This window comes from Etheostoma spectabile, chromosome 4 (assembly GCF_008692095.1).
Source record: "Etheostoma spectabile isolate EspeVRDwgs_2016 chromosome 4, UIUC_Espe_1.0, whole genome shotgun sequence".
Classification (NCBI taxonomy): Eukaryota; Metazoa; Chordata; class Actinopteri; order Perciformes; family Percidae; genus Etheostoma; species Etheostoma spectabile.
Genome location: NC_045736.1, coordinates 4,457,369 through 4,476,610, shown reverse-complemented (window position 1 = coordinate 4,476,610; position 19,242 = coordinate 4,457,369). Strand labels below are relative to the sequence as shown.

Below are 19,242 nucleotides of genomic sequence, written 5' to 3'. Positions count from 1 at the left end.
AGGGCGTGCCCTGACAGTACCTAGGTAAGGACTACTAGCCGGTCAGAAGCAACAGTGTGAACAGTGTTTTCTGTTGGAGATGGTAAGTCCCTTTGGGGGGGGCCTTGGGCATTTTTACTTTGTTAACCTATAATGTGCACAAAAAAGATAAATAAAGGACAATAAAGGAAAGGGGAAAAGCCAAAAAGCATAATATGAGCACTATCAGACTTACTGCTTACTGAATAAATCTTGCATGTTTTCTATAAAGCACTTTGTGCTTTACAGTATTTATCAGTGAAAAACACTCTATAAACACATTTTACCTACTTACTTACTTACTGCTCAAAATAATTAGAAAAATACTGTAAATTCTCTTCTGGTATTCAAATAATGCTAGTGTGTGGCCACCATTTAAAAAAAAAAAAAAGGCCAGTAGTAAATATTGAGAGGGGTGGATTTACCTGTTCGCTATTTGTGTACATGGTAAGTTCTTATATTTATGATAGTATATATTTGTACAGCAGTAATTCCATCCCTTAACACAGTCATGTCATGCTCACCACTCTGCTTCTATAGGTCTCTCTTTTTTAACGCAAAAACTGTTTTCATTCTCTATTTATTTCTAGTCGCTGCTGCTCTACCATCAGTGAACTGAACAGAATACTTCCTGCAGATGTGTCACATTAAAAGCCCACCAGGGACAATGCCCTTTGAGTTGCTAAAAGGCTTTTAATGGAAAACATCTGCACAGAAAGTGTCAAGTTTCACTGAGTGTAGCTTAACAGCAATTGCCAAATGGCAAATTGGAAAAAGAAAAAGTTTGAAATATTGTACAGTATTTCTGTAAGAGAAGATACACTGAAGGGTATGACATGTTGTTATACTGATGAAATACGTCTGTGGGAATGTATACAACGTATTATTAAATCTGATAAACATGCAGGAAGTTAGCATTGAACTTTGCATTTGACTTATATTTCTTGTGCATTTACACATAAATGTACCCTCTGCATTCACCCCAAGGTATAAGGGGGAAATGAAAAAGCCCTTTGTCTCATTAAACCTGTTTCAGACAAAGGTCTGGTCCCCATTCAGTATTTAAGAATTTACAGTTATAATGATAAAATACCAGAAATTAAATACTCCCATCTATAGCATGTCTGGGCAGGAAAGCTCACTGGTCAAACAGAGACATCTAGTGGTCAGCAGCAGTCAGTGCAGGGCTGGCCCAATTACAATGAATGGAGATTTATTGTGCAGTAGTGTGTGTTGGTAAATTCATAACAAAACACATAATGTGTGTGTGTCTGGCTTCATTCCTGCCACTGCCAGATATTTAAAGGCAGAGTCAGTTGGCTGCTTTTTGCCTGAAGGAGACTATATATGAACGTGTCTGGTACTGGTTACTGGACCCTTTAGAGAAAATGGTTGTGTACTGTGTGGAGAATACAGCCATTAATACATAAATTTGTATGTGTGTGTGTGTGTGTGTGTGTGTGTGTGTGTGTGTGTGTGTGTGTGTGTGTGTGTGTGTGTGTGTGTGTGTGTGTGTGTGTGTGTGTGTGTGTGTGTGTGTGTATTTTTGTGTGTGTATGTTTGTCTGGATGACTCAGAATATCTCACGGCAATATTAATAACACATCATGAATACAACTCACGCTCACATAACACTGTCTCGCTCTCTCCACCTCTTCCTCTTTTTCTCTGTCTCTGTGTCTCTCTCTCTCTCAGTCTCTCTCTCTCTTTCAGTCTCTCAGTATCTGTCTGAGTCGGAGTGTATTATTTAAGATAAGCTGAGCTGATGTATTATGTCATTAAATCTCTCTCTTTTTCTCCTCCTCCCTTTGCTTGTCATATCTTTCCTAATTCCTCCTTCACACCAATCCTTACTTTGTTTCTTCCTTTCTGGTAAATCCTTTCATTTCCACTTTTCTTATCTCCCCTTTTCTTTATCTGATTTTACTTACTACCTCCATCCTCCTTTCCTGTAAACGTCCCCCTCCATCCCTCCTTGCTGTCTCTTGTCCCTGCCTCCATCCTGCTCCCAGCATGCAGCAGTGCTCCCATCAACATGAAGGTGCAGCATGTGAACGCCAGTGCCCTGGTTGTGCGCTGGGCGCGTCCCGAGGTCACCTACCACCCGCCCATCCTCCACTTCCTGGTGTCGTACAGCTGGACCACCCACGACGACAGCTACGAGGAGACGCACCTCACCGACGCCAAACACAAACTGGTGAGACTGGGAGGGACTGGAGCCTGGGACACGTCCAAACGGCATGGATGTAGACTCAGAGCAACTAGAAGTTGCATTACAAATGTGGAGTAGAAATGTAAAAGATTTGAGTAAGCTCTGTTTGAAAAATAGGGGCATTAAATACTGAATTTGGTATTAAGTATTTAAAAAATACAGTATGAATAATGTTGTTTTAATATTATAGTGATCTTTAAGTTACTTGACAGATCAATCTACTGTCTCAGACACCTCCCTGAAGGCAAGATGGGCGATAATGTTTGGTGTATAAAGCGTGGAGAAGACCTCTACCTCAGAGTATGTGACAAAGGATGTGAACCCTACGGTTCAACCCCTATAGTCCTGGGCCCAGTGGCTCCTCACGCTTCACATGTCACACATCTTGAATTATAAAAAAGAATTGCTTGTAATTTAAAGGTCCCAGTCTCTTTTATATAGACCTTAGTGGTCCCCTAATACTGTATCTGAAGTCTCTTTCTATAGACCTTAGTGGTCCCTAACTGTATCTGAAGTCTCTTTTATATGACCTTAGTGGTCCCCTAATACTGTATCTGAAGTCCTTTTATATAGACCTTAGTGGTCCCCAATACTGTATCTGAAATCTCTTTTATATAGACCTTGTGGTCCCCAAATACTGTATCTAAGTCTCTTTAATATACCTTAGTGGTCCCCTAATACTGTATCTGAAGTCTCTTTTATATAGACCTTAGTGGTCCCCAAATCTGTATCTGAAATCTCTTTTATATAGACCTTAGTGTCCCCAAAAACTGTATCTGAAGTCTCTTTTATATAGACCTTATTGGTCCCCTAATACTGTTTCCGAACTCTCATTCCCAAAATTCAGCCTTGGTGCACAATTCCAGCCACTAGAGCCAGTCCCACTATGAGCTTTTCTTAGTATGTGCTGTTTCTGAGTCTTTAGCTTTTGAGGAGTAGAAGGGGGGGGGGGAGGTCAGCCCATCTGAGCTTTCATTTTCTCAAAGACAGAGCAGGATACCCAGGGCTCGGTTTACACCTATCACCATTTCTAGCCACTGGTGGACTATAGGCTGTCTGGGGGAACTCATATTAATGTTAAAAAACCTCATAAAGTAACATATCATGCCATGAGACCTTTAAATCCCATCAGCAATTAAATTCCTTCCAAATATGTAGCAAATGAAATTTGTATGAAAAAGACACTGTTTTTAAAATCCCAATAATACAACTGTTAGTTGTAAATGCAATCCAATAAGTGTATACTTACATTAACATTGACATCTGTAAAATATATCACTCTGTGTATAATAAATGTGGAGACATCAACATGCACGTTAGCAGAAATGTTTTCTAATGTAAAAACAAATTAAATAAACAACTATGCATTAACGTAGAAGCACATTCACACTCACATTTCCAGCATGACAGTGTTGTATAACATATAGGAAATCACCAGCATGGAGTAGATTTGCTTAACATCAAATATGAGTGCATCTATAATGAGCTTAGTGCTTTAAATTGTCTTTAAATGAGATATTCTCACACATACATGCACACACAGACACACACACACACACACTCACAGCCTTTCTTCTGATGTGATTTCTCGGCCTGGTTTGTGATAGAAAAAACTAAAAGCAAAACTCTCTGTTCAGACTTTTCCGACTCTGAGCTGTCTGTAGCCATGTTTTCCTGCTATGTAATCCACAGAGATACAGAAGAACAATGAGTCCTTTCAGTTCAGTCATCATGTCCACAGCCCTGTGTGCCTCATCACACCACTGTATTTGTGTGTGTGTGAAGTTAGTTTCAAAGGAGTTTATTTCAACTTCCAGACCTGTCAGTCCATGGGCTTTCCAACGCTGAAATCAGCTGAAGAATGAATAATGAATGACAGCTGAATAATAAATACTGAAGCCAGTGCTGGTGTGTTTCACACAGCAGTTCCCAGTGGACTGGGTAGCCACTGGACATTGGCTGTAAGAAATAAAAATTTAAACAAAAAGCTGATTTTGTAATACAAGCTAGTATTTAGATAATGGCTGGCCCAAAATAAAAGGCCTCGACATGAAGGACAACAACAAGATGACCTATCACCTGTCCTATGATGGAGTCATGTCCATCTCACCACTTTGTGCCCCAACCAGTCCTCCAAACCAGTCATCTGTCCCTACCCTCTGACCAACACACCAAGACTAGAGATGTTCCAAGACCATTTTTTGCTTCCCGACACTAATTCCAACACCTGAACTCAAGCCGATATGAGTACTAATCCGATTCCATTGTAGAATATATTTTATCATGTTTAACAGCTGTATGGGTTGCCATCGGCCTGGCTCGGGTTAAAACATTTGTCAAACATGAACAAACACAATTAATGATGCTGTAGAACTTTCTTTATTATCCAGTTATGCAGTCACAATGGAAAAAGCACCTCTTAAAGTACATTTCCTTTAAGGCTAAATTACATGGTATCAGTCTGGTCTCCAGTCTCCAGTACTTGCCAATACCAATACCAGCATTTAAAGGACAATACCGGCGCAAAATGTGTGTGAATGTTTTCATGCTAATCGAAAGTGTCTGTAGCTTGAACCAACGTACCGTGAACCAGTTGGATAACTGTTAACGCTAGCTTTCTGGGCATTGGGTAAACTGCTCTTTCACACCGCTAACAAGGATCATAATAGCACTGTACAACGGTAGCATAATGAACACATTGAGAACTTTGCAAGTGTACAGACACTTTATTAAAAAAGATAGTTTATCAAGACAGGAGCGCTCGCGTAAACAGGCGGGCACCATCTTGGAGAACAGGCAAGACCAGTTGAGCAACAAACGCCGTGCAACCAGTCACCAGTAACATAGCTCCAACACAGCGTTCTTGATTAACTAGCATAGGGGGGTCTGGGAGCAGGCGACCGTTTTGGCTGTAATATCCCAAATTTGGTGGCCTCTGTCACATTCTAAGGCCACTATTCCATCATATACACTGATCATACTTGTTGCATATTTAAATAATTGTTCCTTCTCATATTTTTGTGTATATTTTTCTTATATATTCTTTTGTTATTGCCTGTATCTATATGAGTCTATTCATCAAATGACGCAGCCTGATAAACGTGCATACTGGCCTACTAATGGTGCATTCAAATACAATCAAACATGCTGTAAGTGTGGGGAACGAAGGGCACCAAGAGGTTAAGTGCGGGGGGTATGTCCCGCTACGCCCTTGGAACAGCCCATTGATTATGATTTTCTTTTAATGATGATGTATGATTATTTTTGGGCTTTAGGACGTTTTGGGGCTTCAAAGTACAAACTGTTCTACTACTCTGGGAGGGCTTCTATACAAAAGAAAAGGAAAAGAAAAACCCAAATGGGTCACATCAACGTCCAGATTCTAGATCAACCAACCATCAACTCCAACTACACACCCACCCACATAACAAAGTGCTTCCTCTTTCCAACTGTAGTTGCTGTTTTACTGCTTCCTTTGCTTTGTTCTTTTTTTTCCTTCCTTTCTGTCCTGTCCTACAGACAAAAGCACCGTGTACACAGGCACCATCACGTCCTCGCCAAACACTAACATTATTACATTCATTCATCCTTAACCCTCTGAGGACAAAAGACGCACAAGCGAGTCCAAGCGATGTTTGACAGCACTCCTACTCAAAAAGCCATAATTCAAAATTTCATTTATTCATATATTACACTAATTTTGTAAACCAAAGACTTCTGTAGTCTCATTTCAAGCGCCAAAAAATTAAGTGCAGCTAGTTTTTAATAAGAGATATCCTCTGTTTAGTTTTTTTTCATGTCCCTACTTTCCCTCCTTCCTTCTTCAACCCCTCCCTGATGATGCATAGCCAGCTGAAAACAAACCACCCACTGCCACTGCAGCCTTCAGCCATATGTTATTGGATTAAACTGATTAATGTGCTATGATTTACCCTCATCACTTTGATACACATGCACACATGAACATATTTTAATCATCCAGCGCTTTCCCATGTGCAAAGATATCACTGGCCAGACTGATTTCTGATTAGACAGTGAAACTGCTTTAAAAAGAGCCCCAGTCAAATTGATTGTAAATAATGATGGGACAGTCAAATGCAGTTGGACTGGGTGGCAGCATGCTGTGTGTGTGTGTGTGTGTGTGTTTGTGTGTGTGTGTGTGTTATTTCAGAAATACAGAGGACCTTACATCATCAAAAATAGGGCCGCGAGTGCCTTGTGAAATCTAATAAATTGGAACCAAACTGTTTGGACACGTACATAATCAGCAGCAATTGCATCATGAAAATATATTTTTTTTGAGTTTTTTTCTGGTTGACAATAACACATACACGCAGCTCTGGCAAAATAAAATGTATTATGAGAAAATATGTTGGCAAAGGTTTTAATAAAAGTAGTTAATTATTTGTCTGGGGACAAAGGCGCTTGATCACAAACACTAATGCCAACACACACGCACACACAGACACACACCAAGAACACACAACGTCCTTTATCAATTCCATTACAAATGGTCTCATCAGGAGCCAAAATGAGCCATGAGAGAAGGCTGTGGAGCAGACAGAAGGTTTCATTCCCTTACATTGTGGTCTGCCGATCGGCTAACAGAATACTAATGCTGAGCTGGAGGGCATGCAAAAAAGCATGACCTTGGGCCAGCGGCTCTGTGGCGAAACAGGAATGGCCGCAGAAGAAGGGATCAGACTGCCCCCTGGCTGTGGAAGCAGCTTCACATTCTGCCACAATAACAGAGATGCAGGGAGAGAGGTGGGAAGTGTTTTATCCTCTCATCATTAACTCGAGAGACTATCCCTCCCACTGAAATCTACTTCACTCTGCCCTCGCCCTCCCTGCTCTTCCTCCCCTTGGCGTCTTCCCCCCCCACGGCCCTTCCCACACATTATTTTTTCTACCCTCTTTCTGTCAGCCCTTTGATTCTGCTCTTATTCCTTTATATTCTCCCTTGACGCCTCTATCTAGGTCATAACAGGGACTTATATGGCTTTAGGACCCCCAAATCCCTCTAACGCCCCTCTTGTCACAGTCAGTGTAATGAAAAAATCTGGACTGGACTATGAGGGTGGGGGGATCGACAGGCAGACAGACAGGCAGGTAGACAGACAGACAGACAGAGAGACAGGCAGAAAGACAGACAGACAGAGAGGCAGACAGGCAGACAGGCTGGCAGACAGACAGACAGACAGAGAGACAGGCAGAAAGACAGACAGACAGAGAGACAGGCAGAAAGACAGAGAGGCTGGCAGACAGACAGACAGACAGACAGAAAGACAAGCTGGCAGACAAACAGACAGACAGACAGACAGACAGGTATGCAGGCAGGCAGACAGGCTGGCAGACAGAGAGACAGGCAGAAAGACAAGCTGGCAGACAAACAGACAGGTATGCAGGCAGGCAGAAAGACAGGCAGACAGACAGACAGACAGACAGACAGACAGACAGACAGACAGACAGACAGACAGACAGGCAGGCAAAAAGATACAGTACAATACACTACATAATTAAGCTTTTTTTAAGTTCAGTCCAAGACAGAATGTTTATGACTTACACAACAAGCATCTTATCTCGTTACTACACATCCCTACAGCATAACTAAACAACATTATAGGTTGATTTTAAAAAACTTCTTAAAATGAAACATACAACTGTTGTGATTACTGCTGCATGCTAGCGGTTCATTCATGTGAACTAGTTAAGTGCAAGTAACAAAAATATGTAAGGTTACTAAAACATCAGGGATTTGCTTAAAATGAGTCAGGTAAAACTACTAAAATAAGGACGTAACGTGAGGCGTGAGACGTCGCTGTGTCACATACTAAGGTTCGTTCATTTTCAAAATGACTTTTGACTTTTGGTTTCACATCCCTGGACAGATATTTTAGTTTGGACCAAAGGAGTATTGATCAACCAAGCCACAGGCATTGCCATTAGGCAGCTTTGGTCCAGATGGTCCAACAATGGGAACGTTGGTGGTTTGATTCCTGGCACTGGCGGTTCTGGGGGTTGCAAGGGTGGCCAAAACCCCGTAACATTAAGCCTCAACCCCCCCCCCCCAATCTGGCCCCTTAACTGTGGCCAGTAGATTTGGAACGGCATCTTTATCCCCCAAGAGGGGATAGTATTGCAGTGATAGATAGAATGTAGGTTAACACTAAATGAGTATCCTTGTGTTTATTTATGTACTGTATGTGTACCGTCTTTTGTAGAACCAAATCTGGGGAGGGTTGGGGGTATTTAAGACTTGTGCTTAATATATTTGGTACCCCCTAAAATTGCATCTGGCCCTAGCCTGGGCCATCTTTTTAAAACGGTCTAGAACTGCCCCTGATCTCTGGCCCCTGCAGTCTGCATGCCCTTGAGCAAGAGTGGGTGAGTGTTTATCTGATGAGCAGGTGGCAGCCTCGGCCACCAGTTTGTGAATGTGTGTGTGAATGTTTAATGGTGCATGTAGAACTTTGAGGAGGCGTTAAGACTAGAAAAGGGCTTTTTAAATGTAGTCCACTGAAATCCTTACAACTTTATTGGTAGTGTGCTAAAACAAGTGGTCCAGTAAAACCATATCTACAGCAGAATGTCACAGAAAAAAAACACTGTGTACATAAGCACCATCACTTCCTCACTAAACACTAAGATCATACATTGTCTTTAACCCTCTGAAGGCAAAAGAGCACTGCTAGTCAAAAGTGTTAAAATTTCATTTTAGAAATTTATTTGCTATTTTATTCATATATTACGCTACCTTTGTGAACCCAAGACTTTTGCAAACTCATTTCAAGCAGTAAAACTATTAAGTGTAGAGATATGTGTTCAAATCAGAGAGGTGAAAAATATTGCCGCTTTAGGGCCAAAGTTACACATTGCTATGGAACAATTTTGGGCGTCACTATACAGAAACCGGAGTTTGTTCTGAACATTTTGATATAAATCACATGGGGATTAGATTATTTGCTAATACCCTTAATATGAGAATTCAAGAAGATATCTACAAATGCCCTCAGACCTCCGAGGGTTAATGTTTAACATTTCCTCCTTCTAGATGTACTGTGCTGCTCATGAGTATAGGAGCCCATGCTTAAGTTGACTAAAAAGAGGAATAAAAAAAATCATCTTTTGAAAATTGCCTTATTGCCTTAATCACTAAATGAGGGAAAATCCAACCTTTAAGGACACCAATTCTCTTTGTGAATGAATAATGTAAATAAATAAATGTTCTTCCTTAAAATATAGTGGGCATAAGTATACACACCCCTATGTTAAATTCCCATAGAGGCAGGCAGATGGTTATTATATTTCATGGATCCAGGATACTATGCATCCTGATAAAGTTCCCTTGGCCTTCGGACCCCCCCATCACGTACATGTGCATGCCACCATACATAGTGATTGTCATGGTTTAATTTCTTAGCCTAATAGCTGGTTTGATTTGCATTGAAAGAGGATTTTTTTTATGGAAAGCACTTCACGCCGATCTCTATCTATGGTGAAGGGTATGTAATTATGTGGGGGGGGGGGGGGGGGGGGGGGGGGCTATTTTTATTCCAAAGGCCAAGGGAACTTTATCAGGATGCATAGTACACTGGATCCATGAATTAACTGGCCTATAATGATAAACATCTGCCTGCCTCTATGGGTATTTAACATAGTGGTGTGTATGCTTATGCCCCCTGTATTTTATGTGTTCAAGATACATCATTCATTCATAAAGAAAATTTGTGTCCTAAGTTTTAGTTAAGGCATTGAGGCAATTTTCAAAAGATGATTGTTTTTATTCCTCTTTTTAGTCAACTGTACTCATGAGCAGCACTGTTTAGAATGACCTGTCTTTCTATAGCCTACTACTGTCTCTGGTCTTATTGTACATTAGTCTGGATCAATGACATTTCCAGTTCCAATTGCCAGATGTCCCTCTCCTTCCGCTCTCTTTGTATTGCCGTTCTTTAACGCTGTTTGCTTCAGGAAACAACAATATACTTTCAGCTAGCGATCTACACGCTGAGAATGGTATTGGCGACAATTTGGATCGTGCAACAAGAAAGGCCTGCTCGGTTCTCTCGGGGAATGGTTGTAAGGATTTACAAAGAATATGTTTACGACATTTTGTCTCTAACTGGGACGTTTTGGGACTGATTGGTGGGATTGTTGTGGACGGAGTACACAACTGGTAATGAGGTTTAACAATGTATCAGCTCATTTAAATAGCTCACGTTACGGTGTTTTCTGAATAGCTAACTTCATTTAATATTGTGTGGCGTTTTCTTAACAAGGGAAAATGTTTCACCAGAACAAGTTCCTTCCTGGGACTATTTAGCAGAGACACATCCGAAGCACAGCCAAGACCAGTGTGATTGGTTTAAAGAAATGGAAAGAACCCAGAGCGTGTTTTCCTCCTATCCCACAATGTAGGCCCTATGTCCTGAGTCACGCAATGCAAAACTAATTGAAAGTAACAAATGTAGTTGTATGATATATATACTCACTCACTTTCTTTGTATTGTATTGGGTATAAATACACTACCGGTGCAGATCAGTTCTGTGAAGAAGAGTAATCTGATCCCACACTCTTCAGACATTCGGTTGGTTTATCAGCTGCTGTTGATGTCACTGTACATTAAAGCCCTGAGACGTTTGCATGAAACCTTTTGATTTACTCAAATCTTTGCCACCCATCTGTGTGAGAGCAGGAGTCAGCTGGAAGCGCGGATTCTCCACTGCGTTAGTGTAAACAGCACCACCCCATCTGACAGCGCGCTGCCTCCTCATGAAAGCCATCAGTCGCACGTCAGATTTTCTGCACGGTCCCATGGTGCATTTGTGGTGATGAAATCTACTTCTTTTTGAATTCACAACGGAGATTAAAAGGAGCTGTGTGGCAATTCACAGCTAAAAGAGGAAAACTTATAATTAACTCAGTTCTACCAAAATGAAAACACAGGCATGATTCTATTGAAGGTGTATCATTTTACCACCGGTATATCATTACCACTTTCGTTTGAATAATGTAAGCACATGGCTGAGCATATTGTCAGCCTTTCTCTGCATGCGTATCCTAAAGCCTGAATGTTATTATAAACACAATATAACTGGCTGACGAGACCGTTCCATTCCTGACTGCAAGAGAATATTTCACTTTATGAGTTTTTTTAGCATTAATATGCATTCCCCCAGCCTGCCTATGGTCCCCAAGTGGCTATAAATGCCAATAGTTGTAAACGTTATCCTTCTCTGCCTTTAAGAAAATGAAAATTTTTTTGCCCCTTATGAGGTCATAAGGGGCAATATTACCTTCCCTTTCTCTACTTTGCACGCCCAGAGAATTTGGCCCATCCATGAGAGAGAGAAATCATTGATTTCAAACAAGCAAAGTGGCAGTTGGTCAAGGCCACACCCCCAACAGTATTAGGGGACCACTAAGGTCTATATAAAAAAGACTTCAGATACAGTTTAGAGGACCACTAAGGTCTATATAAAAAGACTCCAGATACAGTATTAGAGGACCACTAGTCTATATAAAAAGACTTCAGATACAGTATTAGGACCACTAAGGTCTATATAAAGAACTTCAGATACAGTATTAGGGGACCGCTAAGGTCTATATAAAAGAGACTTCAGATACAGTATTAGGGGACCACTAAGGTCTATATAGGAGACTTCAGATCAGTATTAGGGACCGCTAAGGTCTATATAAAAGAGACTTCAGATACAGTTATTAGGGACCACTAAGGTCTATATAAAGAGACTTCAGATACATTATTAGGAACCCTGAGGTCTAAAAACAACTTCAGATAACAGTATTAGGGGACCACTAGGTCTATATAAAAGAGACTTCAGATACAGTATTAGGGGACCACTAAGTCTATATAAAGAGACTTCAGATACAGTATTAGGGGACCACTAAGGTCTATATAAAAGAGACTTCAGATACAGTATTAGGGGACCCTAAGGTCATATAAAAGAACTTCAGATACAGTATTAGGGGACCACTAAGGTCTATATAAAAGAGACTTCAGATACAGTATTAGGGGACCACTAAGGTCTATATAAAAGCATCCAAAGAGCATCATGTCACGGGACCTTTAAACCAAGTTCACAATCTGGTAGGCTCAGAAAATGTATGAACGTGTTGGATGGCCTGCTCTATCAACAGGGAGACTTCCACACACAGATGCCTGCTGCTGGAAACCAGGTTGATGAAAGTTGTGAGACTAAATCAAAATTGTGAAGTTGCGGTCCATCAAACCAAAATAATAACCTAAAAGATGCTAAGATGCTGGAGAGCTGTGGGGGAAAACTGGTGATGGTTCTCTGTAGGCACGTCACAACGAGCAACCTTGTACGCACAGTAGTTTGATCCATTGTTCATATACAAACATTGATTAGTGCAGCTTTAGTGAGTGAGATAATATTTCCTTCACAGGAAGGAATGTGTAGGATTATTAAAAATTGTTTGTCAATATGTTGAAAAGTAAACAGACTACAACAATAGCATTAGAGGCTAAGTTATTGATAATAAATAGACCATGGGCAGTTTGATAAGGATTTGACAATTGTTCAAAATACTTTGTATTACCCCGTTGAGAAATCCAAAGTTTGGACAGGTGATATAATGTGATGGTGTGGATGACATACTGGGTATAGTGATGGTTAAATGTCTTCGCTGACTGAACTGACTTTACCTCTTGAACCCATTAAACCGAGTGTGATCTCTTCCAATGGCCTGCTGTATCTCTGTACTTTGTAACTCAATGTGATGATTCTGAATATCTGCAGAGATAAAACATATAAAGCGTCTGAAATGGCCGGCTGATAAATTGGTCAGACTTGATTAAAAAACGAGACTTTAGTCATATAATGAAATTAGAATGAAGTAGTATAGTAATGACATGTGGGAGTCTAATATACCATTAAGACAAGGCTCTACTGGAATTCATCTTTCTTAAGATAAGTGCATGTGCAGTACTTTATCATTCTGCTGATCCAAAGCAGCGTGAATTCTTTCTAATAACTTGACAGAGGGGTTTGAAAAAGAAACGAGTGTGAGCCGATGTGGCTGTGATCCATGCTAATCCAGTCACAACGATAGTGCTGTTAATTTATGTTAAAATAAAAACCCACGTGCGTTTATAGTAAGGGTAAAAAATCTAGTTCCAGTTGTGCCCTCCCTTAAAGTTATTTATGCCATGCACATTTCATATAAATCATCATTAAATATTAAAATTGGTTTTAATGTTTGTAATTAAGGGGGATTTGTTTCCAGGACAACATCCTTGAGGATAACTTACCCCCCCACACCCCCCCCCCCCCCCCCCCCGCCCTGTAACTGAATTAACATGACTTACTGTATGAGACAATGTTGGAGGAGCGTACTGATTTTGTTTGCATGTTGGGTGTCGTCCAGGAGGCCGTCATCTCTCCCGTCTCCCCTGATGTGCTCTACCTGTTCCGAGTCCAGGCCATCTGCATGAATGACATGCGCAGTGACTTCAGCCAGAGCATGCTCTTCAGAGGTAACAAAGTAGCACACACACACACACACACAGACACACACACACACACACACACACAGACAGACACACAGACGCACACACATACACACAGACAGACAAGACAGACAGACAGACAGACACACACACACACACACACACACACCACACACACACAACAGAAAGACAGACAGACAGACAGAGACAGACACACATCACACACACACACCCACACAGACAGACAGACACACACCACACACGCACACATTCACATTCACACAAACACTCACACACACACAGACAGACACACACACACCACACACACATGCACACACACAGACACTCACACACACACAGACAGACACACACACACCACACACAAATGCACACACACAGACATGCACACACACACATGCGCACACACACACACACACACACACTCAGACACACATACCCACACACACAGACAGACAGACAGACAGACACACACACATACACACAGACAGACAAGACAGACAGACACACACACACACACACAAAAACACACAGCGCTTAGCCCTCAAGTGCTCAGGAATTATCTTTGATGTCATCATAACTGTCAAAATGAGCATCGGTACGTATCTCTTTCATGTACACAGCCTTCTGTCAACATGCCTGCATATTGTCCTACATTTGTGTAAGCAGCATTTTAGGACAGTTAGGATTCCTTTCATCATAATATCATGAAATCTTTCACATTACGGTTATTTATGTGAGCTCATATCAACAGCTGCAGGCTAAAGGAAACATACCAGAGGAAAGGAAAGACACACTATCAGTAAGCAAGCTGAAATGCAGTGAGATGGATTCATTTCATCGAGCTACATTCAGTTTATCGGCGGAGCCATTAAGTATTCAGTGCCGTGCATTTACACTCTGTCATGTTGTGATTAATGTGCTTGCAATGCACTCATGGATGTCTTATAAACAGCCCTTCAAAGAAGTGTTCCCTGGTTGTCTCTCCGGTGTTTAACTAGGGATTGTCCTGTTTATTTTCCTTCTCCCCTGTGTTTTAGCCAACACCACCAGGATCTTTGAGGGGACGAGGATCGTGAAAACTGGAATGGTAAGGGAAGCAGAGGTGAATCCCTACGTCTTGTCACTTTTTATCCAGCAGAGAGCAGTGTCTGTGTTGGCATTATTCCTCCCTGTGTGGACAGGCACGTCTCAAAGGGAATTACAAGGGGTTTTTTGATTGCTGAACAACAGTGGGCACAACTGAAGCCACATGTGTTAAACTCTAACTCCAATCTGCATTACCAACAGTCACCTGAGCTAAACAGTTCTCATCAGCAGCAAAACTCATTCGAAGCAACACAACTCTTAACATACGTCTCAAAACAGGCTCAGTGCAGCAAACACTATGACCAACCCTCACTGAGATAACACACACTGTCAGTCAGAACACTGAGAGTACAATCACCAGAAACACCAATGCAGAAAATACTAACTTTCTCATCTTTACAGTGTGAACACTGACTGACTCCACACTACTCAATAGTTTCTTTACTGTAAAGAAAAGATTTATACCTCAAAACAATTTGTATGCAAGGTAAACAAGAAGAAATGAAAATCAGCAGTTTGCTTCAATATGGTATTTTGTCTCTAGTAATTTATGGAATTACTGGAAAAAACTAAAGTTACATAACAGTAACATAGAACAGTGTGACTAATCCTGTCTTTCTCCAGCATCATGCAGCTAGTTATCTTCACCACATTGGATGTCTGCATCATCTCTAAATGCTAATGAATGTGGTGTTTCCACTGATTTCACCTCCATTACTTTCTGAAAAACAGTAAGAACACAGTTTTCCTATTGTAAAGATATGGTGTTTTTCACTTTTTTTATAGCTGTGTATGTATCCTCAGACATCTGACCTGGACATATTAGTATCTTTTCTCTTTTACCTGTTTCTCTCCAACGTTACAGTGTATAATGGTTTGTAATTCTTATTCGGTCTTTGTATAAAAAATGCTTACTGAGCTTTCTCAATATAAATACTGTATACGTTCTCTATTTAGTCTAAAACAAGACACCTGCTTAGGCTTTCAGATAAAATTGCAATCAGCAGAGTCTGATAGGAACCACACTGAGATCTATTCTGTTGAGAATGCGTGGTTAGCAGTTGTGACAGCAGTGTGTTAGCATTTGAACAAAGTGCTGTAAATCCACAGTGTTATGCAGGTTGTGGTTAAAGCCATGGGGCTAAGTGTGTAGAGTTTTAAAAACTGTGTTCTAGCAATGAAAAACAAGCTAGTGTTTGGTCTACATGAACTGCTGCTGTGCAGACTGTAGTCCGAGTTTGTGACTCCAGTTGTGCCCACTGTCACTGTTATGGGGGGGAGGAGCTCTAAGTTATTCGTAATTTTTGAAAGGTCTTAGCATGAATCCGACATATTATTAGCAAATAAAAATCGCCACTGATGATAGGTAAGGCAGTCACAAAGGTAGCCATCCACAGATACAGTTCATCCTGAGGAATCACTGTGCTACGTTCAACACTAAAACACGGTTCACAAAATCATCAGTTATAATGTTAATATAGCTTAGTATTCATGCAAAAAAAAGGTATGTATAAAGGCTTTAGGCCACCCTACATGTTATTATAGGCCCAGTTTAATATGCTACTTATTTTATACAATACATGTAGTATGGGGTCCCTGCTCCGTCCCTCTTTCAGTTAAGAGGTCCTTGGCTTAAATAGCCTTGAAGAGCCCCGTCTTGTCAATAAAGTCAAAGTTTAGGAGTATAAACAAATTCTAACCAGTTAATAGTTTCTTTCTCAGCCGACGGTGTCTCCAGCCTCCTCGGCCGACATGGCTCCCATCTCCTCCGGCTCATCTACCTGGACCTCCTCAGGCATCCCCTTCTCCTTTGTGTCCATGGCGACAGGAATTGGCCCGTCCTCCAGTGGCAGCCAGGCGACGGTGGCGTCCGTAGTAACCAGTACCTTGCTGGCCGGCCTGGGCTTCAGCGGCGGTGTTATCTCCTCCTTCCCTAGCTCCGTTTGGCCGAGCAGAGCGCCGACCCAAAACCCCACCTCCACGCGTCAGAGCACCGACGCGCCCGGGCCCGCCAAAAGCGCCGCGGCGGTCGCAGCCACAGATAACAGCAAAGCTGGGGGTGAGGACGGAGAGCACAGCCAGGGCCAAGGAGAGGACGGAGAGAAGGAAGGAGAGGATAAGGACGAAGAGGAAGAAGAGGAGGAGAAAGAGGAGAAGAAGGAGAGAAAGGGATCAGGAGGGGTGGCCGAGGCCGGGGGGGAGGACAACAGCTCGGCGGTGAATGAGCCACCCAGCCAGACACCGGACACTACCGCAAAGGAGAAAGAACCAGATCCAACTAGCACGCCACCTGGTGAAAAAGGCCAACTGGATGTGTATACCCACAATCCATTTGACTCCACTTCCGCCACAGAGGCAGCCAATGAAAAGGCAGAGTTCCTTGCCCCCCATGACCCAGAGCCGACGCTCAGACCCAGCTCAAGGGGGGACAAGAAGCACTGGCCTTTCTCCATCCACACTGGTAAGTCTACAGGCTCATTTAAACATTTAATCAAATGGGGGACTAGTCAGAAAAAAGTCTGGGAACCAAGAGTGTAATTAATCCCAAGTACGTAAGTTATTAAGTTAAGTAAATTACATGCCCATAAAATAAACTAACTGGATAAGGTCCAAATTGAGCGATTAGAAAGTCCCAGTGCAATTTGAAGAAATCGTCAGAAATGAAATCATTCATCCAAAGATTTGATAACTATAGCTCCCAAGGTCTGCCTAAGGGACCTCTTAACACGAGGTTACACTGACAACATTTTTTAAATGTATATCCTTACGGATTTTATGCACCTCAAGGTGGTAAGGCAGTGACACATTAGGTCCTTTTGTGCAGATAAGTAAAGTAATAATAGGCCTGCCACTGATTTGACAGAGAGGAACACACACTTTTTATTCACACAGTAATGTTTCCAGAGTAAGATACATGTAATGACACCAGTGGTGATCTTATGTTTCTGTGGAACAGTAAGAAGTGGAAGAGGGGCTGCTTTGATCACACTTACATTCTCTCACTGCTATCTCCCGGAGGTGTGACATCAATGGTTATGCAACTTCTTTTTATATGGAGATAAAGAGGGATATGAAAAGAAATGTAATGCATCTGCTGATTCTGGCAATGTAGTGTATGTGGCACCCCACAGCCAATCCAAATTTAATCTCATAGTCTATTTCACTGAGAATATAGATCAAGTCAACGTTCAATATTGAAACCAAAGGTGATGTCCACAGTGGCAAATCATGGCGCATTGTGATGTCTCGTGGCTACCTTGATGCATAGTGAGTGACGCATTTTAGCGCATCGTGACTATCGTGGTGCATTGTGATGTATCGTGACTGTCGTGGTGCATTGTGATGTATCGTGACTGTCGTGGTGCATTGTGATGTATTGTGACTGTCGTGGTGTATTGTGATGTATCGTGACTATCGTGACGCATCGCATCCTGACGTATTGAATCGTGACGTATTGTATTGTGACTATCGTGACGCATCGAAACGTATCGTATTGTGACGCATTGTGACGTATCGTGACAATCGTGACTGTTGTGACACCTTGTGGCACATCGTGGCGCATTGTGGCGCATTGTGGCTGACATGACGCATCAAGGCGCATTGCAACGCACTGTGGCGCATCGTGACGTATCGTGATGCATCCTGACTATCGTGGCGCAGTGTGACCCATGGTGGCGCATAATGGCACATTGTGACTATCATGTCGCATAGTAAGTGACGCATTTTGGCGCATTGTGGCGCATTGTGGTGTACCGTGACACATTGTGACAATCATGGCGCATAGTGAGTTGCACATTGTGGCGCATCGTGACTGTTGTGATGCATAATGACGCAATGGAGATTCCCACCCCTAAAATCAACGCATACACTAGAGGAACAACACCACATCGCCACTGAGCCCAGATGTCCAACCAGAGTGCTGATCGGGCCGCGTTTTTCGGTCCGAGCCCGGCCCACGTCCAACAGAGCACTAACCGAACCCGACTGGCCCCGACAGGCATTAAGATATTTATGTCGGAGACCAACCCGACACAGTTAAAATCTCATTTTTTTCTCATACTAATGGCACATGTATGTTTGTTTATGTGGAAAGGCCACATTTATTAAACAACTGTAGGAAGTGTAGGTCAACAGAGGGGCTTCTGGGGCTCTGGCCTTGAATGTTTTCTCAAAAAGACCCTAACCTTTGAGGGTTTACATTTTTTTTTTAAACTTCAACTTTGTTAGAAAATAGGATGTTGGTTCCACAGGACAATTTTTTTTCTCAGTAACTATCATGTTTTTCCCCAAATGATGTTCACATTTTTAAGCATTCTATTGTCAAATGGCATGAAAAAGTGGTGCATAAACTGCCGTAAAGGATAGAGTTGGATAGTAGAGAGTTGAATTTGGGTAGGGGGGTGGGGGGGG

The 19,242-nt window shown here is 41.9% G+C and overlaps 1 protein-coding gene across 3 annotated transcripts in view; it reads left to right on the top strand.

Moving 5' to 3' along the window:
- The window catches only part of LOC116687475 (receptor-type tyrosine-protein phosphatase gamma), a 571,464-nt gene that overhangs the window by 438,474 nt on the left and 113,748 nt on the right, over nt 1–19,242 (top strand). For 2 of the 3 annotated variants that reach the window (XM_032512919.1, XM_032512918.1), the window contains exons 9-12: nt 2,031–2,215; nt 13,644–13,752; nt 14,784–14,833; nt 16,555–17,293. In XM_032512919.1, the coding sequence (XP_032368810.1) occupies nt 2,031–2,215; nt 13,644–13,752; nt 14,784–14,833; nt 16,555–17,293 (1,083 nt within the window). Of the gene's footprint in view, nt 1–2,030; nt 2,216–13,643; nt 13,753–14,783; nt 14,834–16,542; nt 17,294–19,242 lie in introns of all 3 variants that reach the window. The other variant, XM_032512917.1, reaches the window with a different exon arrangement.